Source organism: Vombatus ursinus, unplaced genomic scaffold (assembly GCF_900497805.2).
Source record: "Vombatus ursinus unplaced genomic scaffold, bare-nosed wombat genome assembly UNPS02014848.1, whole genome shotgun sequence".
NCBI lineage: Eukaryota > Metazoa > Chordata > Mammalia > Diprotodontia > Vombatidae > Vombatus > Vombatus ursinus.
This window is the reverse complement of record NW_020954626.1, coordinates 3,053,463-3,075,615: the sequence shown is the minus strand read 5'-3', so window position 1 is coordinate 3,075,615 and position 22,153 is coordinate 3,053,463. Positions and strand designations below refer to the sequence as shown.

Sequence of the window (22,153 nt, the reverse complement as noted above, 5' to 3'; positions counted from 1 at the left end):
AACTCAATGAGTGAAACAAGTAGTATAGTCTACTCTTTCCAAGGGGTTAGAGGACAATGGTTTTGGGGTTGTTGGAGCTGTTTTTATAGGATAGGGAAAACCTGATGATTTGTATCAGTTGCTTGGAAGGAACCAGTATATGATGATAAACTGGAGATGAGAGAAAAGCCTATTGAGCATGCTTTCAGAAGAGATGGGGAAGGATAGGCCCAAGGGCTTCTGATGAGTGGAGGGGGGAAGGCCTCTGAGATAGAGCAAAAGCTGATAGCATAGGTGGGGACAGAGAGGGAATCTGAGCTGTGGAAGATGAAAGATGAGGGAGCTCACTGTGGATGGCCTTGATCTTTAGTTAAGAACCACGTTCTGAGAAAGGGGCATTGCTTCTATAGATGGAGATGGGGTCATGAAAGACTTTAGAATAACCAGTCAGCCCTAGGGAATACAGTTAGGGAGTCAATTATAGATGAATAAAATGATTAGCTAGATTAGCCAGGAACCATTTATTTTAGAAAGCATGAATGTGCAGTGGACACTATTTGGTTTCATTTCCAGCAGTTCTTGGTGCTCAGGAGCAGGGGAGGCATTTGGTAAGGGTTACTCATATTTGAAGATTAACATGATAGAAATAGTAGTTGGGTGGTGTTTGGTCGTGAAAGCAGATTTGCTGTCCCCTCTTTTTTGAATGCTAGGTTATCCTTTCCTTTTGAATAGGTATATCTTTTTCTGCCACTATACTTGGCTTCCTCTCTTCCATTTTAGGACCACCTATTTATGATCTCTGGACACTAGAAACCCACAGAGTTCAGACCATAGGGCACAGGATCATGTTGTATATTCTCAAGAGTAGACTTGGTCCATGAACGCAGATTCAAAAGATTAGAGTTGTTATGCACATGTATCCTTTGGGCTGCAGATCTTTTTCTTCAGGTTTGCTTATCATTTGTCTGTTCCTGGTTAGATACATGAAATACTCTTTCCGAGAAAGAGGTGCGTTGGTTATGTGTAAATTGTGTCCAGTGACTGACTAAAGCACTTAATGATTCATGCTAATCTGTGAATTAACCCGATGTTTTCTTTCAATACAGTATTGCTCATAAAACAAAATATTTTCAGAGTATAGTTAGCTTTTTTATGATCTACTGTTTCAGTTTTATCCTTCCAAATAGGAACTAAGAACTCCACCAAACTGATACACACTTGGAGGGGCATTATTTACATGTACCTACAATTTTTGCTTTCTGTAAATTCTCATTAAGCAAACTTGACTTTAAGAATTCTGAAAGAAATCCACATTCCAAAAAATACCTATGTTAACTTTACTGTGCAATACTGGGCTCTCTGTCCCTTCTCCTTCCCCTCTGCTTGGCAGTCCATGGCCTCCCCCCACCAAAAAAGAAAAAAAAAACACCTAAAAAAACCCCTCCAGGTGAAAGTAGAAAAATGGACAAGGCCAGAGAGAGCATGGGGGCTTGGCTTAAGACATCTGATGCAGAGAGAGGAGACCTTTGCCCTCCTTCATCCGCCTCCTGCATGTCCAGCCCCCATATGTCTGTCCTCCATCCATCCACTTGGGTACCGCATGTCTGTCCCTGGCCCTTGCACGTTTCTCATCCTCTCCTGTTTTTTTATCTGTCTCCAGCCCCATGCGTCTGCCCCACCATGTGTTCTTCCTCTCGGTTTCGGCCAGGCCTCCACATGGCTGGCTCTGGCCTCTGTGTCTTCCTCCTCCTGCTCTTGCTTCTCTGTCCCTGGCCCCCACGTGTCCTTGAACTGTGTGCCAGCCGTCAGCCCCCTGCTTTCATGGGCATATGGACCTCTTGGTGACTCCCTCCCTCCCTTCCCTACATCGGCCTCATTATGTAAATATCACTTTACCTAGAGGTCTGCGGCTGTCTGTACTCTTTAAGTCTGAAGTCATATAGCTGTCCATTTGAAAGTGTGTGTGTGTGTTATGTTTAGACTACTACTGAAATTGACAGTTTTGGAGCATTTCCCAAGGTAGCAGTGGTTTCCAATGTGGGGGTTCAGTGTCCCTAATGGTGCTGGCCTCAGAAAACCCTGATTGGTGCCTCTTCTACCTCTGTGGTGTTGGTGCAGTGGCTTTCTTGGGTAATGAATAGCAGCAAGGGAGAAACCTTCCTCCAGGCTGCTGGAGCTTTGCCGGAATAGAACCCACTGCCTCCCCTCTTCATTGCCATATCCATACATAATATTCAAGTCATGCAAATGAAGTGACACTCGGTTGGGCAGCAGGCATATGTGCGTGTGCATATACCATGTGCGTGTGCCACAAAAAAAGAGCCATTCAGATTAGTGTGTCTGAGGCTTAAAATAAATTGAGGCAGCCCGAAAGATGGGAAAAAAGTTTTGTGAATCCTGCCTCTCCTTTTCGTTAACTTTTCATTTTATTTTAAATTTATTTCTAAAGCAGAATTTATATCTGTGGCAGTGTATTCAGTGAGCTTCTTTTACAAAATGTACCCACTAAATATGTATACGCCCTCTATACAGCACAGTCCTTACCCTGACAGGTGGCCCGTAGCAGCATACTGCTTACCCAGTTACATTGTTACATAATCAATAATAGATGCTTTCTGTGGTTGCTGTCCAGGTAACATTTGATCTCTAATAAAATAACTTGAACTCTTCACAGTTTTTTCCCTTGACTAGAGTATTTACCCTTCACCTCCACTCATCCTGCTGCACCTTTGCTCCCTGAACAAAATATGCCTCATGCTTCAACTCATAAACTCTGCACAGAAATCCTAAATAAGAGAAAAGGAAAGAGGGAACAGAGGATATGTATGTATAATATAGTATGTTCCTTCTTCACCTACTTGCTTCAAAAAATATCTTTTTGTTCTGTGGATGCAGGGAATTACCTATTTAATTTTCAAGTCTAGGAATGTGATTTCTAGCAGTGTACTGGTTGAGGGCGGGGGAAGGGAGGCAATCAGGGTTAAGTGACTTGGCCAGGGTCACACAGCTAGTATGTGTCTGAGGTGGAATTTGAACTCAGGTCCTTCTGAATCCAGGGCTGGTACTCTATACACTGCATCACCTAGCTGCCTCTCAGTGCATTGATTTTTTCACAATATTCCATTATAGCAAAATAATTTGGAAAAACTTTGGAGTTTATTATAATAAGATTTTTACCTATAGGTATTATTTGAATGGTTACCAGACAAAAGTTTTTTGAGTCTGTTATCTGATGAATATAATTCCTCTACCATCCTCACAGGCTTGTACTGAAAATCAAATGACATACTCAGAAGCACTTAGCACAGTGCCTGGCACATAGTGAGCACTGTATAAATGCTTATTCCCTACCATCTCTTAAGCATTAGGAAGGAAGGGATGTGGTTAGAAGGAACATGGGCAAGGGGAAAAAAGAGAAACATGGGCAGGGCTACTGCAGATTGTAGAGGAAGATAAAAGATTTTTACAGCCTAAGATCTGTTGAATGTGGCTGCAGTAATCATTATTCATGATCTTTCTTTGGGAGGTCCAACAAAGAATGATAGGTTCTTTTTTTTTTTTTTGGTGAGGCAGTTGGGGTCAAATGACTTGCCCAGAGTCGTATAGCTAGTGTTATGTGTCTGAGGCTGTATTTGAGCTCAGGTCCTCCTAACTCCAGGGCTGATGCTCTATCCACTTTGCCACTTAGCTGCCCCTGAATGATAGGTTCTTGTTCCCTGCTCCTACAGATAAGAAATTATTGAATATTGAATTTCCCTAAAGATAATTCTGTTTGTTTGAGGAACAATGTGGTATCGTATTGGATAGAGAGAGCCAGTCACAAAGCCAGAAAGGCCCTGGTTCAAGCCCTACCTCTGATACATGATTGTGTGGGACCCTGTAGAAGTACTTAACCTCTCAATGCTCTAAGCCAGGGGTGGGAAACCTGTGGCCTTCTAGGTCCTTGGGTGTGACCTTTTGACTGAGTCCAAGTTTTACAGAACAAATCCTTTTATTAAGGGGATTTATTCTGTGAAGTTTGGATTCAAAAGGACGTACTTGAGGACCTAGAGAACCACATGTGGCCTTGAGGCAGCAGTTCCCCATCCCTGCTCTAGGCCAGTGATATCAAATTCAATTGTTTGTTTGTTTGTTTTTTTAGTTTGTTAAATATTTCCCAATTACATTTATATCTGGTTGGTGCTGACACCTCTGCTCTAGGCTATTTCTAAGATGAAAAATTTCAGAGAAGGTGCTGTCTTGTGTTGAGGAAAGTTCTGTTTCATTGAAATCACAGTTCTAGTACCTATCCCTAGTTCTTAATGTTCAATTATGTTGTGACATCAGTTGCCTGACAGGATTATGAAATGGTAAAATATATTAAGAAACGGAATTTCTTGTAGCATTAATAACTAACATTTATCATACAGTACTTTAAGGCATATAGATGCTTGTTTGGCTCACATAAGAGAACATAATACTTAGTATGATATTTCTTATCCTTTCTGTTGAGTTACTCACGTATAGTATGAAGTCCTCATTTTTGTATCATGGCAAACAAGTTTGCCTAGGTCATAAAATAGTATGATAGATGATAGAATGTTAAATCTAATAGATGTGATACAGTCCAACTCCCTCATTTTATATTCTCTCTTCTGTGGGAGTTTATCTTTTTAATCATCTACCCACTTACTACAAATATACTTTCAGGTATTTTCAAGTATTTCCTCTGTTATCCATTCAAATTATTGTCTTATACCTTTCTCCTTTATTTCTCAACTTCTAGAACTAGTCTCTGTCAGTGGTGTCAAATTCAAATAGAAATGGATTTCTGCCCACCCACATTGACTTAAAAAGCCACAAATTAACATTATCTGTATTGTATTGTATTTTTATTTATTTTGTTAAACATTTTCCAACTTAAGTTTGACACCTCTGTTCTATGCTGTTTTATTCCCTTTGTCTTAAAATGCTTCTTTTCTGGCTTTGAATCTCATTACTTTCCTGAAAGAATTCTATCCAAGGTCACTTATGACCCAATTGTCAAATCCAAGGATCCTTTCTCAGGCCTCATCCTTTTTGACATTTCTGTAGCTTTTGACACTGTTGACCACTTCAGCCTTCTAGAAACTCACTTGACATAGTTCTCTTGGTTTTTCTCTCATTTTTTTTCTTTTTTGTCTTCCTCTTTAAATATTTTATTTTTTCCCAATTACATGTAAAATTTTTTTGTTTTAAGTATTTTGTTTTTTTCCCAATTACATGTGAAAACAATTTTAACATTAGTATTTCAGATTTTGAGTTCCAAATTCTCTCTGTCCCTCCTTCCCTGCCCCCCTCATTGAGAAGACATGCAATTTGATATAGGTTATATAAGTGCAGTCATGCAAAACATATTTCCATATGGGTTGTTTTGTGATAGAACCCCCTTCCAAAAAAAAAAGAAAAACCCCCAAGAAAAATAAAGTAAGTAAAAAAGTATACTTCAGTCTGCATTCAGACGCCATCAGTTCTGTCTCTGGAGATGGATAGCATTTTTCATCATAAGTCCTTTGGAATTGTCTTGAATCTTTGTAACACTGAGAATAACTAAGTCATTCACAGTTGATCATTGTACAATATTGCTGTTACCATGTACAGTGTTCTCCTGCTTCTGCTTACTTCACTTTGTGTCAGTTCATGTAAGTCTTTCCAGGTTTTTCTGAAAGCATCCTGCTGATCATTTCTTATAGCACAATACAAACATATACCACACCTTGTTCAGCCATTCCCCAATTGATGGGCATCCCTCAGTTTCCAATTTTTTGGCACTACAAAAAAGAGCTGCATGAACATTTTTGTGCCTATAGGTCATTTTCCTTTTTGTTTTTTATCTCTTTGAGATACAGACCTAATAATGGTATTGCTGGGTCAAAGGGTATACATAGTTTTATAACCCTTTGGGCCCAGATCCAAATTATTCTTCAGAATGGTCGAATCAGTTCACAACTCCACCAACAGTACATTAGTGTCTCGGTTTTCCCACCTCCCTTCCAACCCTTGTCATTTTTCTTTTCTGTCATATTAACCAATCTGATAGGTGTGGGGTAGAGTCTCAGAATTATTTTAATTTGCTTTTCTCTAATCAATAGTGATTTAGAGCATTTTTGAAAATATGACTGTAGATAGCTTTAATTATTGCATCTGAAAACTGCCTGTTCATATACTTTGACCATTTATTAATTGGGGGATGATTTGTATTCTTAATAATTTGACTCAGTTCTCTATATATCTGAGAAATGAGACCTTTAGCAGAGAAACTTGCTGTAAAAATTTTCCCCAGTTTTCTGCTTTTCTTCTAGTCTTGGCTGCATTGGTTTTGTTTGTGCAAAACCCTTTTTATTTAATGAAGTCAAAATTATCCATTTTACATCCCGTAGTGCTCTCTGTCTCTTGTTTAGTCATAAATTCTTCACTCATCCATAGATCTGACAGGTAAACTGTTCCACGCTCCCCTAATTTGCTTATGGTGTCACCCTTTAGGTCTAAATCACGTACCCATTTTGACTGGTTTTTCTCCCATTTATCTGATTTCTTTTGCTGGATCATTGTCTTCTTCTAATTCCAAAAGTGCTTTCCTGGACTTATTTCTCTACTCATTTTCTATTCTCTCCCTCGATGATCTGTTGTCATGGTTTTAGTTCTCAGCTCTATGAAGACGACTCCTAAATCTTACCATTCCTTTTGATCCTTATATCCAGCTTTAGTTTCTGTACCTGAATTCTAGTCCTACATCTCCCAGATGCCTTTTGGACATTTCCATGTCGATGTTCCACTGGTAATTTGAACTCTGAACTAAACCCTAAACTGAATCCATCATCTTGACTCCCAAAGTGGCTCCTTCTCCTAAATTATTAAAATGAGTACTTAATAGCTGTGTGATCATAGACAAGTTACTGGACCTCTCTGAGTCTGTTTCCCCATTAAACTGGGATAATAATGTGTATTGTACCTACCACAGGTTTGGCATGAGGATCAAAGGATATCATGTCCTAAGCATTCTAAAAATATTAAGATGCTATATAAATGTCAGCTCTTACTGTTCTTGTTGATTTATTAATCTGGGCCTGTGACTTTATTGGTATAGGAAATTCCTAGTTAAGGAACTTCTTCCACCAGTGCAGATGGACAACTGCTCTGTAACTTACTTTTTGCGTGTGGCCAGTTTGTATCAGAGGAGTAACTGAAACCTGGGTCTTCCTGGCTGCAAGACCTGACTCTGTGTCCACTCCACCTGGTAGTTAATATTATCATTGTCATCATGTTATTAATAGGATGTTGATAATGATACTCTACTATCATCAGGCTTAAAACCTTAGCTTCGTCTTTGCCTTTTTTCTCTCCTTAACTTCTTTCATCTAATAAGTTGCCAAGTCTTGTGAAGCCTGTATATTTGGGATATAGTCTCCTTGATGGTTAGGTCTGCCATTTTTATCTTTCTGTACTAGATCCCTAACATAGTATGTGCCACATGTAGGAGTTTTAACAAATTGTTGTTGAATTTTTGAATAGGCGATTAAGCCTCAGAGGGGAAGTGAGTTATCCATGGTTATCACACAAGTTAGTGTACTGCTGTGATTCCAGCTGAGGTTTCTGATTCCCACACCACTGTTCTTTTCACTATGTCATACTATCTTAACAAGACCTTCCTGAACTTTGCAACTAATTACTTAGAACTTCTGAAATGCACTAATTAATGTACATTGCAGAGAAAGTCTATGCTTCCTCCTCTCAGTCCTCTAGCACCTGAGCCAGCTTTGTTATTTTTCACTCTTTTTTCCATCTTGATTATCATAGTTGCATACACTTTGTTAAGGGAAAAAAAAAAAGAACTCGACTTGTCTATGCCTCCCTTTCCTTGAATTCCTTCACTTTACTTCCTCTAATCAATGGTTATTAGGGAATATAGAACAGAAGCCCTTCCTCTCTCCCCTCACCCTGAGGGCCACAACAGATATAGACATTCATGAGTATATTAGACAGTAAAAAAGGCTTAGACTTAAAGGATGTAGTGTATGTTGTTGCTTGTTAATTTTTATAAATATGTACATGTTCATGTCATAAGTATTATGATTAGCTTTCATAGGCATTTGTTAAACAGTAATACATTTTTGCTCATTTTGTGACAGACCTCACTCTACAGACAGTGCCACACACAGGAAGATGACCCTGTCACTTGCTGATAGATGTTCGAAGACACAGAAAATTAGAATCTTACCCATGGCTGGTCGTGATCCAGAATGCCAGCGCACAGAAATGATTAAGGTATTTTTGGCTTAGGTTTGCCCTATGATTTTGTTCATTGAGAGTTTTATTTTTATTTACCTACTCTTTAGTTGGCTGATGTTATAATTATTACCTGCTCATATGATCAGAAATCCCTAAGCATAGGATGAGACCAAAGGGTGGTCATAAGGACAGCATTGGTGATAGTAATAAAGTAGAACTCAAGGCACTTTAAAAAAAGTTTGAGGTTTTCACCTAGATATTTCAGTAGTTACTCAGTTGCTCGTTTTAAGCTGTGGTTGAAAAGACATTTCAATAACCATATAGATTCAGTTTAGAACTTTATTATAAAGTTGGATTGAAATGATAAGTATTCCTGGAGAAGAATTGAGAAAATGCTCTTCTTTTCTTTGTGGAAGGGTATGAAATATTACATATTCTATTTGAGATGGGGTACTAGGGGTGTGGAATGTGTCTTATATTTTCACATTGTTGCTGTTGGATTGGTTTTGCTGAACTGCTTTTTAAAAATCTTTTTTATTTCTTTGTGACTAGGTATGGTTGTGGCGGGGCAGTGTGTGAGAGAAGTATTTGGAAATGGTAACATAAAATCAAAAGATACTAATAAATTAAAAAATGGTAGAGAGTCTCATTAGGTATAGGATGAAATAGAATTGAAACTACAGGTAGAATGATACCTAGATCAGGATCAGAATAGGACTTACCAGTTGGTGGTTGGAATGTGTTCGGTTAATTTATGATGGTATACTTTTCAGAATTTCAAATTTATGGAATTTATAAATGAGGGCTAAGATTGTCTGGCAAGGTACCTCCAAGAGACAGTTGAGTGGCATTGTGCTGCTAACTTACATTTCCTGATAAACAAAATAACAGTGTTACAGACATTTATGTTTTCAGTCTTCTTTCTTACTACCTGTCTTTGACAAGTGTGTTTGTCATTCATTTCTGAGCCATATTTCCTATGTAGCTTCCTTCTGTTTTTTTGAAAAGGAAATTACAGGAAGAAGAAGAGGGTAGGAGTCAGCCAGATGCTATGGCACCCTGCCCTCCAGTTTTATTGTCAGCTTAGTTTGCTGGTTGTATCTCTCTCTGCCAAGCCTGTCATTTTACCCTCTGGAAGTCTGCCTTCTTGTCTTCAGAAGCGGGTTCAGTAAAGCTAGGTATTGCCATAGTGCCACTGTGAAATCAACACATGAATCTGTGGTATTTACTTATCTGGAACTAGCCATAAAATCCCAAGTTGTTCTTTGTAACCTCCTGAGAAGAGGACAGAAACCATGCAGGAATGGTGAAAGAGTCTAGTAGGGATCTCCTTAAAAGTGAATGGTGTAGGGGCAGCTAGGTGGCACAGCAGATAGAGCACTGGCCTTGGATTTGGGAGGATCTGAGTTCAAATCTGGGCTCAGCCCTGACACTTACTAGCTGTGTGACCCTAGGCAAGTCACTTAACCCCAACTGCCTTGCAAAAAAAAAAAAAAGTGAATGGTGTATTATTAGCTTGGGAGTTTCTTTCACTTATTTTTCAGAGTAGCTTCAGTGGAGATTTTTATAGTTGAACTGGGCTTTAGGTAGTCTGTCCCCAGCTCTTGCAGTTGGGATATGATTTTTTTTTTTTTGAGGCAATTGGGGTTAAGTGACTCGCCCAGAGTCACATAGCTAGTAAGTGTTATGTGTCTGAGGCCAGATTTGAACTCAAGTCCTCTTGACTCCAGGGCTGGAACTCTATCCACTGTGCCACCTGGCTGCCCCTGGTATATGATTTAGAAAAAAAAGTTTTTAGTACAACTAAATTTTGCTAAATTAAAAAATGCATAGACTTTAATGTTATAAACTTGTACTTATATAAAATGGCTTACCCTGAGGTGAGAAGGGCAGAGAAATGCTATGGAGAAATCAACACCATTGGATATCTCTTAGTTCATAGGAATTCAGCCACTGCAACTATTAATGAAGTGAAATTAAGGCTCCATATTGTAGTTTAATAACTACCCATATTTCCCATGACCAGTGGACTTTAGCTGTGATAAGGTCTGTACTTGAAGGAAGCAGACATAACTTTCCTAAGACTTGTGATCAGTTTATAGTTTCTAGATAGATAAATCTCATATCAGTGCTTCCAGTGCTCCAGGGTGGCCAAAAATAACCTTCCCTGCTCCATGGAGTAAGCATCAGGAATCTTTTGTGTATGGGCATCTTCATAGCGTCTTTGTAGCCGTAACTTGGGATTCAACTAGAAGCTCCAATGCAATCTGCATCTGCTAAAGAATATTGCTCTGTAGGTTCTTTCCGGTCTAGATAAGGGATATGTTTCATCTTACCTCTTTACATTTCCCTTACTTTCAGAACTAAAGAAAAATAGCCTTGGTATTTGGCTTAATGAACAGAAAAATGGCTTAGTAATCTCAAGAAAAAAGGCCTTTTAAGAGCTCAGAAATCAGTGAAGCTAATTATTTGTAACATATTGAGTCAACTCACTCTGGTTGATTTCCTTGACAGAAAGAGGAGGAACGGTTAAGAGCTTCCATTCGCAGAGAGTCTCAGCAGCGCAGAATGCGAGAGAAACAACACCAACGAGGGCTTAGTGCAAACTATTTAGAACCAGATCGCTATGATGAAGAGGATGAGGGGGAAGAGTCAATTAGCCTGGCAGCTATTAAAAATAGATATAAAGGTGGCATAAGAGGTAAGTTTTTATTTTTTAGATGAAATTAAATGGATTGAAATTTTTATTAAAATTTTAATTGAAATTAAATTTTGACATTTTAACTTGCACATTATGTAATTTGAACCCCATGTCACTGAAAACCATCTTTTTCAAGGATTATCGAACAGTTTGTCTTGAGGCCCAAAAAGTTCCATAGAGAACAAGCCACAGTCAGACTTTTCAATAATCAGCCTGTAGGATAATCAGGAGCTTTTTTTGTTTTTTTAATGCAGCAACTTCTCACACTACTTAATTCAATAAGTATTCTTTAAGCCTGCCAAGTGCCAGGCACCATGTTGGGCACTGGGAATACAAATAGTAAATGAGAGTCCTTGCCCTGACGTTTTTCATTCTATTGGAGGAAATGATAAGTCCACTGATAAGTAAATACGAAGTAATTTTGTGAGGCATGGGAGAGATTCACCAGCTGGGGATTCAGCTATGTCTATGAGGACGATTCTCAGATCTGTTTGCCCTAATGTCTCTCCTGACCTCCCGTCTTGTATTTTTAACTGCCTGCTGGACATCTTGAAGCAGATGCCCCATAGACATCTTAAACTTAATGTGTACCAAGTGGAACTCATTTTCCCACCCAGATCCTCCCATGTTCCAAACTTCCTTGTCTAGAGCCCCATCATCCTCCCAGTCACCCAGGCCTCCAACTTAGGTATTATCCTCAACTCCTTTCTCTCACTCGCCTTGTCCAATCAGTTGCCAAGTCTTTTTTGTACTTTCATAACATGTTTCATATACTCCTCTTTTTTTTTTCCTCTGACATTGCCCTTATGAGAGATGGTGATCCCCAAGGGCCCTTCTTACCCGACGCCCAAACTAATGCAGTGGTCTTCTGGTGGGTCTCCCTATTTAACGTCTCTCCACACTCCAGTCCACCCTTCACTCAGCTGTCAGAGTGATCTTCCTAAAGCACAGATCTGACCATGTCACTCCCTAGTGGCCCCTCATTACCTCTAGTATCAAATATAAGATCCTGGTTGGCTTTTAAAGCCTTTCGTAACCTGGCACCTTCCTATGTTTCTGGTATTCTTAGAACTTACTCCCATCTGTTTACTCGGTGATCCAGTGACCCTAGCATGCTTGTTAGTCCTCAAGCAGGACATCCCACCTCCCATGGCAGGGCATTTTCACAGGCTGTCCGTTCCTGGAATGCTCTCCCTCACTTTCACCTGGCTTCCTTTGTAGCCACTGAAGCCACCTTCTGTGAGGTGATCGCCACTTGATCGTGTCTGTCTCTTGCTTGTACATAGCTGCTTGTATGTTGCCTGCACCATTAGACTGTGAGCTCCTGGAGAATGGGGACTGCTTTTTGCCATTCTTTGTATCCCCAGTGCTTAGCACAGAGCCTGGTACATAGGAACTTATTAATAAATGCATGTTGACTTGAGGAAGTCAAAGGGTATTCCATTTTACTTTTTTCATTGGCTAAGTGGTTCCATTTTGAAAAGTAGTAATTTTTAATTTTTGTTCCACTTTATTTCTGAAGTAAAAAGCTGAATTAATCAGATTCTAAGTGATGGTTAAAAGTAATGACTCTTTAAAAAGAAAGTAATGACTCTTTGTATTCCTTCTTCCCCATTCCTTTGTTACTTGTAGTTCCTTTTACTTTCTGTGGAATTACTGTTTATATCCACTTACTTTTCCCTTATTTTTCCCTTGCCTACATATAGCAGTTCTGATGTGCTCAGCCCTTACCCCCAACCCTACATGCTGCCTTCTTCATAACAACTGCTTTTACTTTGCTGAGCCATGTCCCTTTTCTTGAAAAATATATAAATAAATATCTCTTGGGGTAGTAGTTCACTTTGGGCTGTTGTGTAGGAACCCTTTTTTTCTCTGTAAAGTGAAATACAGTAAATACAATGAAATAAAGTAAAAAGCAATAATTTGATTTTTAGAGAGAAAAATGTGCAATATTCAGCTTGCCTGATTTTTAGATTAATTTAAGGAATATAAAACCTAATACAGCTAGCTAATACTAAAAAAATATAGATTAAGAGAACTCAGTTCTATATTGTGCTCAGTTAAAAGAGAAAGGAATAGTAAGGAACAAGAGGAAGAGAGAATGGAAAGTTTAATAGCCTCTGAGGAAAATTGTTTTTCACGTATGTTGCTGTTCACTTGGCCATGGGCATCAAACAATGTCATCAGCTGTTTATATTGTCCTTTAAAATATTGAGAAGTTTAGAAATAGAATATTCTTAGGAAGCAACTTCCATTTATCTTCATTTTTTCTTTTTATTTAATTTTGAAGCATGCTTTATTTTATTTTTTTCACTTCCAAATTCTCTCTAGTTAGGAGTAACTACTACCTACTAAGGAAGTCTTTACCACTTTTGGATAGCTCTAATGGTTAGGAAATTTTTTATTTATATCAAACCTAAATTTATGTCTTTGGAACTCCCTCCTCCAAGCAACTCATCTCCTTGGCCATCATGTCAAGCAGAGCAAGTCTTAACACTCCTTCCATGTAACATCTCTTCAATTGGAAAGCGACCATCTCCTCCCTAATTCTTCACTTCTCCAGGGTAAATTCTCCATTGGTTACTCTACGTCATGAGCTGAAGCTCCTTCACCGTGGTGGTCACCATCCTCCTCTGCATGCTCTCCAGTTTTATTGTTGTCCTTCCTAAAATGGTGTGCTTAGAACTGAATGCCACGTTACGGTTATGGTCTGGCCAAGGCAGAGTAGAAAATGGCTAATTCCTCCTTCTTCCTAGAAGTTGCGCTTCTCAGTGCAGTCTAGCATTTCACTAGTATCTTTTGGATGCCATATCATACTGTTTAACTCATTGAGCTTGATGTCTCCTGCCACCTGCAGATCTTACTCAGATGAATTGTTTCTAGCTTTCCTCTCCAAGACAAATTAGATGTTTTCAGTGACTTCACTTTTGTTTTCAGAGGAACGAGCTAGGATCTATTCTTCTGATAGCGATGAGGGATCAGATGATGACAGAGCACAACGATTGCTCAAAGCAAAGAAACTGACCAGCGATGAGGTAAGATGTGTGTTCACCTTGTTCATTTGTAGGTAGTGGTGGTGGAGGATTTATGCTGGGTTAATAGTAAAAATGAGAGACAACACGGTGTGGTGGATAGAGGCCTTGTCATCAGAAAAACTCTGGTGCCAGGGACGAGTCATTTAACTTCTCTTTGCCTCAGGCACCACCACAAGTCACAGGCTGTTTTTGTGCAGAGTTCTTAATGCTGATGAAATCATGGGTTCAGACCAAAACAAATTTATAGAAGTAGTTTTTAACTCTTAATTTTTATTCCCTGACCAGTTGACTGATTACAACATAACAGACACAAAGATTTAAAGGCGCATTTATTCTAGTGAAAAATTATAAATACTTTGGTGAGCGGGACTGATTGGTTGTATTTATCACAAGTTTCTGATAATTTAAACATTTGCTTCACAGACAGGCAGATAGGTGGCACAGTGGCTGGAGCATTGGGCCTGGAGTCAGGAAGACAGTAGTTCAAACCTGGCCTCAGACATTTTAATAGCTGTGTGACCCTGGGCAAGTCACTTAAATCTCTGCTTGCCTCAATTTCTTCAGCTAAGATGGGGATAATAACAGCACTCATCAGCAGTGTTATAAGGATCAAATGAGAATATTTTGTTAAGTGTTTATCACAGTGTCTGGTGCATAGTAGGTGTTATATAAACACTTATTCTCTTCTTCCTCTTCCCCATAGACCTCTTTCAAAATGTAATAACTTTTTTTTAAAATTAAGGCTAATAGGCTATAGCTACCATGAGATATAATATACACAGCAGATAGAACTGCAGATACTGTAAGACGATGCATCACTCATATCACAAAAAAGCATAAAATGTTATTATGATGTGACTGTCAGTGAAATATATCAAACCTTGATATTCCTTTATTTCCTTTACTCTTTATGCTGCATTTTGGGCTTTTCTGAATGTATTGAGGTTATTTTCTCACAAACTTAAAATAATTTCCAGGCATGTTTCCTCTGTCAGTATTGGTATCTTTTTATCCATACACACATAATACAACCATTCTAGTTGAATGATGTCTTCATACACGTGGGCCAATAGCTGATGCAGGACATGAAGGGAAGGGAATAAGCCTTTATATAGCACCTACTATGTGCCAGGCCACTGTACTAAGACCCTTTTAAGAGATCTTACCTCATTTGAGCTAAGGCAAGTTTAGAGGCAGGTGGTATGGTAGGATGGAAAGAGCACTGGCCTAGGAGTCCAAGGCCTTGGGTTCAAGGCACAAATCACTTAATCAGTTTGAAATAGCACCTGCTGTTTCTACCATATGAGATTATCGTAAGAATCAAATGAGATAATGTATGGGAAGTTGCTTTTACAACTATAAAGGCACAATGTAAGTGTAAGCATCTTTTTTTTTTCCCCGCAGTACACATTTGGATGCTGTTCTAATACACATATATAAAATGTGCCTAGTTAGTTTACCTGATTGATGTTCCTTTCTTTTCCATTCTTATTTTTAATTATGAAATGTTGTGAACAGCTTGGCCCTCAGTTGAATGTGCTTTGAGAGATTTCCTTTGTGGTGTAGAATTTCCAAAGCCAGCCTGCCTATTTTTAGGGTATGAATTGTAGAATTTAATGTTTCCAAAGAACTCAGAAGTGACATCTTGGCAGAAATTGATGGATTGACTTGGAACAGATTTGTTTTTCATCAGGATGAGGAAATATCCTAATGGCACATTTATAGTATGCTGAACAGTTGGCAAACAGGGCACTTATCATCTAGACAGATGCTATTTGGCTGATGGCAGGCAAAGACTGTGAATTAAAATTGAAAGGTAGTTTGTAACCAAACCGCCTTATTTTTAGAGCATTCGAAATCACCACCGGGTCATTTTGTCATTTTTTTATAAGACAAAATAAGAATTTAAGGGAAACAGCTTGAGCATTGTCATTCTTTTTCCACTCAAGTTTAAGTGTCTATATTCTGTAGGTATGTATATTTTGTAGCAATATTTTCTTTAACAAGCTCACGTTTACCTCAGCAACTGTAGTCGTGCTACTTTGTGGATTTAATTAGCATGTGAGCATCCAATAATGTGTAGAATAGATATCTTCCAGCAGACTTCAATAACCCAAACTCCATAAGGTAGGAGGGTTCTTTTGAAAGAGTTCAACCTAAGGGGCAGCTAGGTGGCACAGTGGATAGAGCATTGGCCCTGGAGTTAGGAGGACCTGAGTTCAAATCTGGCTTCAGACACTTGACACTTACTAGCTGTGTGACCCTGTGCAAGTCACTTAACCCCATTGCCTAGCCAGAAAAAAAAAAGAAAGAAAGAAAGATTTCAGCCTCCTTTGGAGTACAACTTGTAGCCACCAGAGTAAGAAACTGAGTGAAACCCCTTCGCAAGAAGTGTTTGTCATTGGGCAGCTGAGCTTCTGCAGGCATATGGCTCTTCTTGCAGTCGAGTTTAAGGAGCTATGAGAATCATCCCTGACAGGAATAAACTAGCAGAGCCCAGCCAGTAACTTGCCCAGAGCAAAGTATCAGGATTGTCTATTGCCGGGCTTTCCAGGGTTAACTTTTGTACAAACACCATGTAAACCTGACTGCCTCCTAGATCCTGCCCTTGCACCCATGATGTTTTTGGAACAGGTTGTACTAGGGACTGGCATTCTTTCAGAATTAGCAGGCCAAGTCTCTGATTTAAGGTTGCATGTGCCAGAAACCATTTAAAGGTTTTTGGACATTTTAGTGCTGTAAGGGACATCTACATTTTAATATTTAAAAGCTTTTAAAATTAAATTATAGTATGTAATGGAAAATATTTCAACTTCATCCAAAATTAAACTAAAAAATGCCATTTTACCAGTTTAGAGATGGTTCTTGTCCCAGGTCAGGAAGAAACAATGGCAGGTGGGAAATGAATCACATAGCTACACTCAGTGCCAGCAAACTGTGCCTTCCTTCCCCCCAACTGCATCATCCAGGCCAGTACACAAGCAGGCAGCCACCTGGCAGGGTTCTCTTGGGTAGCTTTCCACTGCCACCATCTTGAGGTCAGGGAGGATTTCTTTTGTTAGTGATTGGACCCCAAGATTCATGAGTTTTCATCTTTACCTTCCCCTGATATCCCCCTCTCCCCTCTGCAGTGTTTGCTGTACAAATAGTCAAACATGAAAATGCAAGTGCTTGATTACATTGATAATCTTGGGGAACAAGCTGTCTGTGTAATAGCCAAGTTATAGATCTCTCTTGATAGGCGTGTCAATCTATCTAATATCTCGCCTTTACTTTCTGCTCTCTAACAGGAGGCAGAGCTATTTCCTTCAGTCCCATAGACCCACATCTTGCCTGCAGGTTGAAACTTAAACTGTTCTTCAGCAATACCTGAAATCTAGTTCAGCAGAGTTAATGTGGCCTCTGTCCACAGGAGTTCTCTACTCTTCTTTTCCTGGTTATCTTTTTCCTGGATGGTCAATGGTTATTGCAGTAGAGGACATTGTAAACAAGCCTGCAGCTTTGAGAGAGTAGTTTAGGTTGTGGTATCTCAAAGGTAGTAGGCGAAAAGGGATGAGGAAATGATTTTGAAAGGAATCTTCCTCTGGAGATGCTCAGGAAAGGGGAGTCTCAGGTTGATCCATCCTGATCCATCCATCCATTGCTTCCCAATTCTCGGGACTCAGCCTGCCTCCTCTCTTGCCTAAAGTACCCTAAGTAATACTTGTATTCGTGGATGGGGAGGGTGGAAAGAACGTAACACAGATTCAGATGATCTCACTGAGACTCACATGAATCTTACCTTTTCCATAGTAGGTATTCAGAACAATTGATTGTATGAATAAGCAGCTTATTAATAAACAGCCCCCACTTCTTTTTATATACTTTGATCATCAGAGGGCTCATACCAGGAGGGAGATCCAAGTAGGAAGACTCTCAAGTATTGATGTTGATAAAAGATATACTGTTGCCCCATCTCAAATTGTTGTGCAGTAAACATTGTTAATAATTCTAACAACTATAAATATATGTGTATATATGTATGTGTCTATGCACATATATGTGCGTGTATACATATATTGGTATATGTACATATGCATGCACACACACACACACACACACACACACACATCGAGAGTGAGAGTGTTTGCAAATCTCTTTACAAATAAATAGCTCATTTGATCCTCACTGCAATCCTAGGAAGAAACTTAGGCAGACAGATGTTAAGTGACTTGCCCAGTGCCACACAGCTAATAAATGTTAATAAGTGTCTGAGGTGGGATTTAAACTTAGGTTTTCCTGAATCCAGAACCAGCATTCTATCCACTGTGCCACCTAGCTGTATCATTCTCCTGGCAAAAGCCTAAATGTGTCCCTTGGAGACCCAGAGGACCAAGTATGAGAAAACTCCCTCTGTCTTCTCTAGTCAGTCTCCTACTGTTACAGGGAATCTGTAAGGAATCCCTGCTTCTGTTAGGCAAACAACAGAATTAGGACTCATGGTAGAATCCCTAATATAGAATCCTTTATGTAGATTCACATTCTTCATAGGGTTAAAATCTTTACACCAAAAATTATTTCCCACTTTAAAATAATAATTGTGCTAAGTTCTCCCCTCACCCCACCCTGGATGGGACATCTTGTTCTCTAGGCCAGGGTTCACAGAGTCCTAATCCCTGTGTTTGGCACCACTTGCCTCACACTTGTCAGTAAAACCAGACCCACCCAATATCCCAGAACACTCCACAAAACCCTCAAGGACAGGTATTCATGGTAGTACCAAGGCTACCCATTTGTTATATGATTATAAGACAGGAATAGAAGACAGGGGCTTTTTCATGACTGTTCCCCGCCCCTGCTTTGGAGCTTATGCCTTTATTTATTTGAATATGCACTATTGTATAATTTCTTTAAAAAATTTTTTTTTTCAAAATAATATTTTATTTTCCCCCAGTTACATGTAAGGACAATTTCTAATATTCTTTTTAAAAAATTTTGAGTTCCAAATTTTTTCTCTCCCTCCCTGAGACAGTAAGCAGTTTGATATAGGTTAAATGTGTTCAGTCATGCAAAATGTATTATTGTATTAGTCATTTTTCATGACTTTTAATAGCAAAACCCTGCCTTGAGTCACTTGAATCCCTTCTGTTTAGTAATTCAAAATGGTGGCAAGTACTCTTACTGGTAGAAAACAGGGAGCCAAAAATGGTCGCTGGACATATCTTGGGCTATCTCTTACTTGATTAGAGTGGTGGCAGGGCTTTGGAAATATACGTGAATGGAAAAACCAAAGAGGGAAGAGGCTGGGAGGTGGGGATAATAGGGAAAATAGGAAGGTTCGGGAACGTGTGATGAAACTATTGCACAACATGAAAATATTACTCACCTCTTCCCCCCTTCACAAAAAGAGATGTAAGGGAGTTGTTTCCTTTCCCCATTTATTTTCTTGGTGAAAAATCTTGTCTTTAGAGTGGGGACAGGGAGCTGAAAGGAGGAGTGTCATCTACTATACCTATTAAGCATTTATTGTTGGAATTTTGGCCAGCCAGAAAAGTAGCTCTCCTTTTTATTTACACTACTAATAGGATTTTAACTGCCCCTTGTATAGTTGTTTCCCTTAAATTTATTTAAGGGTATACTTAAGGATATTAGATTGGGGGGAGGGGGTAATGCCTGTATGTAATTTTTCTTCTCAGAATATATAGGTGACAAAAGACATTTTTTCCTTATAACATTTTAGTCTGTAAATTGGACTAGTACTGTGATTACCTCTTAGAATCATCTTGCATATGGTGAGTACATAAGGATGGAAGGTACATTAGAAAGAAGAGGTCATCCCCTTCATCATGTAAGTGAAGAAACTGAAGGCCAGATTGGTTAAGTGCCTGGCCGTGCTCATCCAGGTATATAGTGCCTCCAGTTCCAGGGCTTTTTGTGGTACCATGCTGTTCCTACCTCTGGCCTGGGCATCTGACTGCATTATCTAATAAGCACAAATACAAAGTTTAACACCTCAGAACTTACAAACACCATCCATACTCATTTGATCCTTATGCCAGTCTTTGGAGACTAGAATTGCAGGTGTTATCCTCATTTTACAGAAGAGGCTCAGAGAGTCTAATTGACTTGATTAATCCCTGGTCACACACATTCAGGGTTAGAGTTGAACAAGGGTCTCGTTTGACTTGACTCTGCTCAATTGCTTTCAGGTGCTCTGGTCTTGGCCCTATGCCTGGCCTGCCTCTATTTCTTGCTCTACAACTAATTAAACTTGGCTCATTTGTAGAGCTTGTAAAGGGACATGCCTTAAGATTTCTGTTGGAAATATGAGAGAGAAGCGTCAGTAGGTGACATTTACTTACTGAGGACATAGTTCTGGACATGAAGGATTCAACATTATGATTTAGACTAAACCACATGTGGTAAAGTAAAAACATTGATCCTGAGCATGTTCAGAGGGAAGGCCTCCTGCTGTCCTGTAATTGAATGTGTTCTACCTTCTGTAGGGGTGGACACAAGGACAACTTGTATTTAAAGCATTGCATGTTATTTGAGTGAATAATTTATTTCGTCTTGGTCATTCCAGGGCCTAGCACAATGCCTTATGCATAGGTGATAGAAAGTTTGTTAAATTAAAAATTTGAGCTTAAAATTGGGGCAGAAGCTAAAGGGCACCAAAGTATACTCAAGACTGCCCACCCATTTTAGGTTTGTCTCCAATTTAAATATTACTAGACATGAACTTGTCCCTTCCATAGCTGTTCTTTTCTGTTCCTGCCTTACAGTAGACGTTTCTACTTATAGTTGGAAAATATTCATTACTCAATGGAAACTCTCTAAGTTTCTTCTAAATTATTAAAGTAATGGGTGTGTGTCTACTCAAACTTCTGTTTTTACAAATGTGTAGCAGTTAATAGGATAGCACATTGCATTTCCCCAATCATATTGCACTTTGTAACTGTAAAAACCTATGCAATGAAACTATCATTATGTTCAGAAATCATTTATTCTGAAAACTGAATCTTTGTTTTTTTTATTCTAAAACATGTTAAGGAAGCATAGACAACAGATTTTAATCTGGTAGTTCTGTCTTTGGGATCTTTATAATTCATTATTAACTCTCAAAAGTACCTTTGCTTCTTCTGCGCTTGAGGATTTTCCAAATTGGCACTGACTTTTTTCTTTTTTTTGATGGTCAGGGGACCAGTATGCCCTTTAAAAAATAATTTAATAATTTTAACCTACATTTCTAGAATTGGCCATCTCTTATAACAAAGATTTTGGAAAAAAAGTTCAACAGAACTAATAAAAAAAGGTATAAAATCTGTATAGTTCCACACCCTCCTACCTTTGTCTCTTCTTTGAAGTCATACTTGGTCGTTTCATTTAAGTATGCAGAGGGGGCAGAAGTGGCATCCTCTAGTGGAAAGCAACCCAGCCTTGCTCCCAGAAGACCAGCAAGTCACTTAATCTCTCAGTGTGCCAGGCAGCTATGAGAGTTATAATCCATGGATGAGCTGCCAATTTGCATTAGTAGAGGGTGGATTTACACAGGGGGGTTCCTCAAACTAATGAAATCCTAAGTCTGGGCCAAAACAACAAAGGGGAATTCACCAGAAATAACTCAGTTCATAATTGAACTTTAAATTTATTTTATTTGTGTCCCTTTAGGAAGGTGAAACTTCTGGAAAAAGGAAAGCAGAGGATGATGACAAAGCTAATAAAAAACACAAGAAGTATGTGATTAGTGATGAAGAAGAGGAAGATGATGACTGAATTTCATAAAATGGAAGTGTGTTTTCTATGGATTGTACAGTTATTTTATAACAGATGTAACATGAAGAAGTTATTTTGATTAAAATGAATTGATATGCTTTTTGTGTCATTTTAGTGTGAATAAAATTTGTAAAGTAAGTTCTCTGACTTAAGAAACCAGCTAGTGGTACCACTTTATTCCCGCATTTCATCCTACTGCTAGGGCTCCATACACAGAATTTTCCCACTATATTTCTGCCTGTCAAAAACATTTTTATTTAAGGCTTTGACATCCACTACCACTTTTCTTAGGATGCCTTACCTGAAAACGACTTTTTCCTCTTCAAATGTTCTTTTAGTACTTTTTCTGACTCTGTTCTTGGCTCTTATCACATTGTGCTTTTTACCACAGCTGAGTATGTGTTCTATTATTGAATAGTCCCTGCTTCCGATGAGT

The 22,153-nt window shown here is 38.9% G+C and overlaps 1 protein-coding gene across 1 annotated transcript in view; it reads left to right on the top strand.

The window, feature by feature from the left end:
• The window catches only part of LEO1 (LEO1 homolog, Paf1/RNA polymerase II complex component), a 56,104-nt gene extending 34,289 nt beyond the window's left edge, over window positions 1-21,815 (top strand). The window contains exons 9-12 of the mRNA XM_027840878.1: window positions 8,127-8,262; window positions 10,741-10,927; window positions 13,865-13,962; window positions 21,613-21,815. Coding sequence (XP_027696679.1) covers window positions 8,127-8,262; window positions 10,741-10,927; window positions 13,865-13,962; window positions 21,613-21,717 — 526 coding nt within the window. The 3' untranslated portion in view covers window positions 21,718-21,815. The remainder of the gene's footprint in view (window positions 1-8,126; window positions 8,263-10,740; window positions 10,928-13,864; window positions 13,963-21,612) is intronic.
• The last annotated feature ends 338 nt before the right edge of the window (window positions 21,816-22,153 follow it).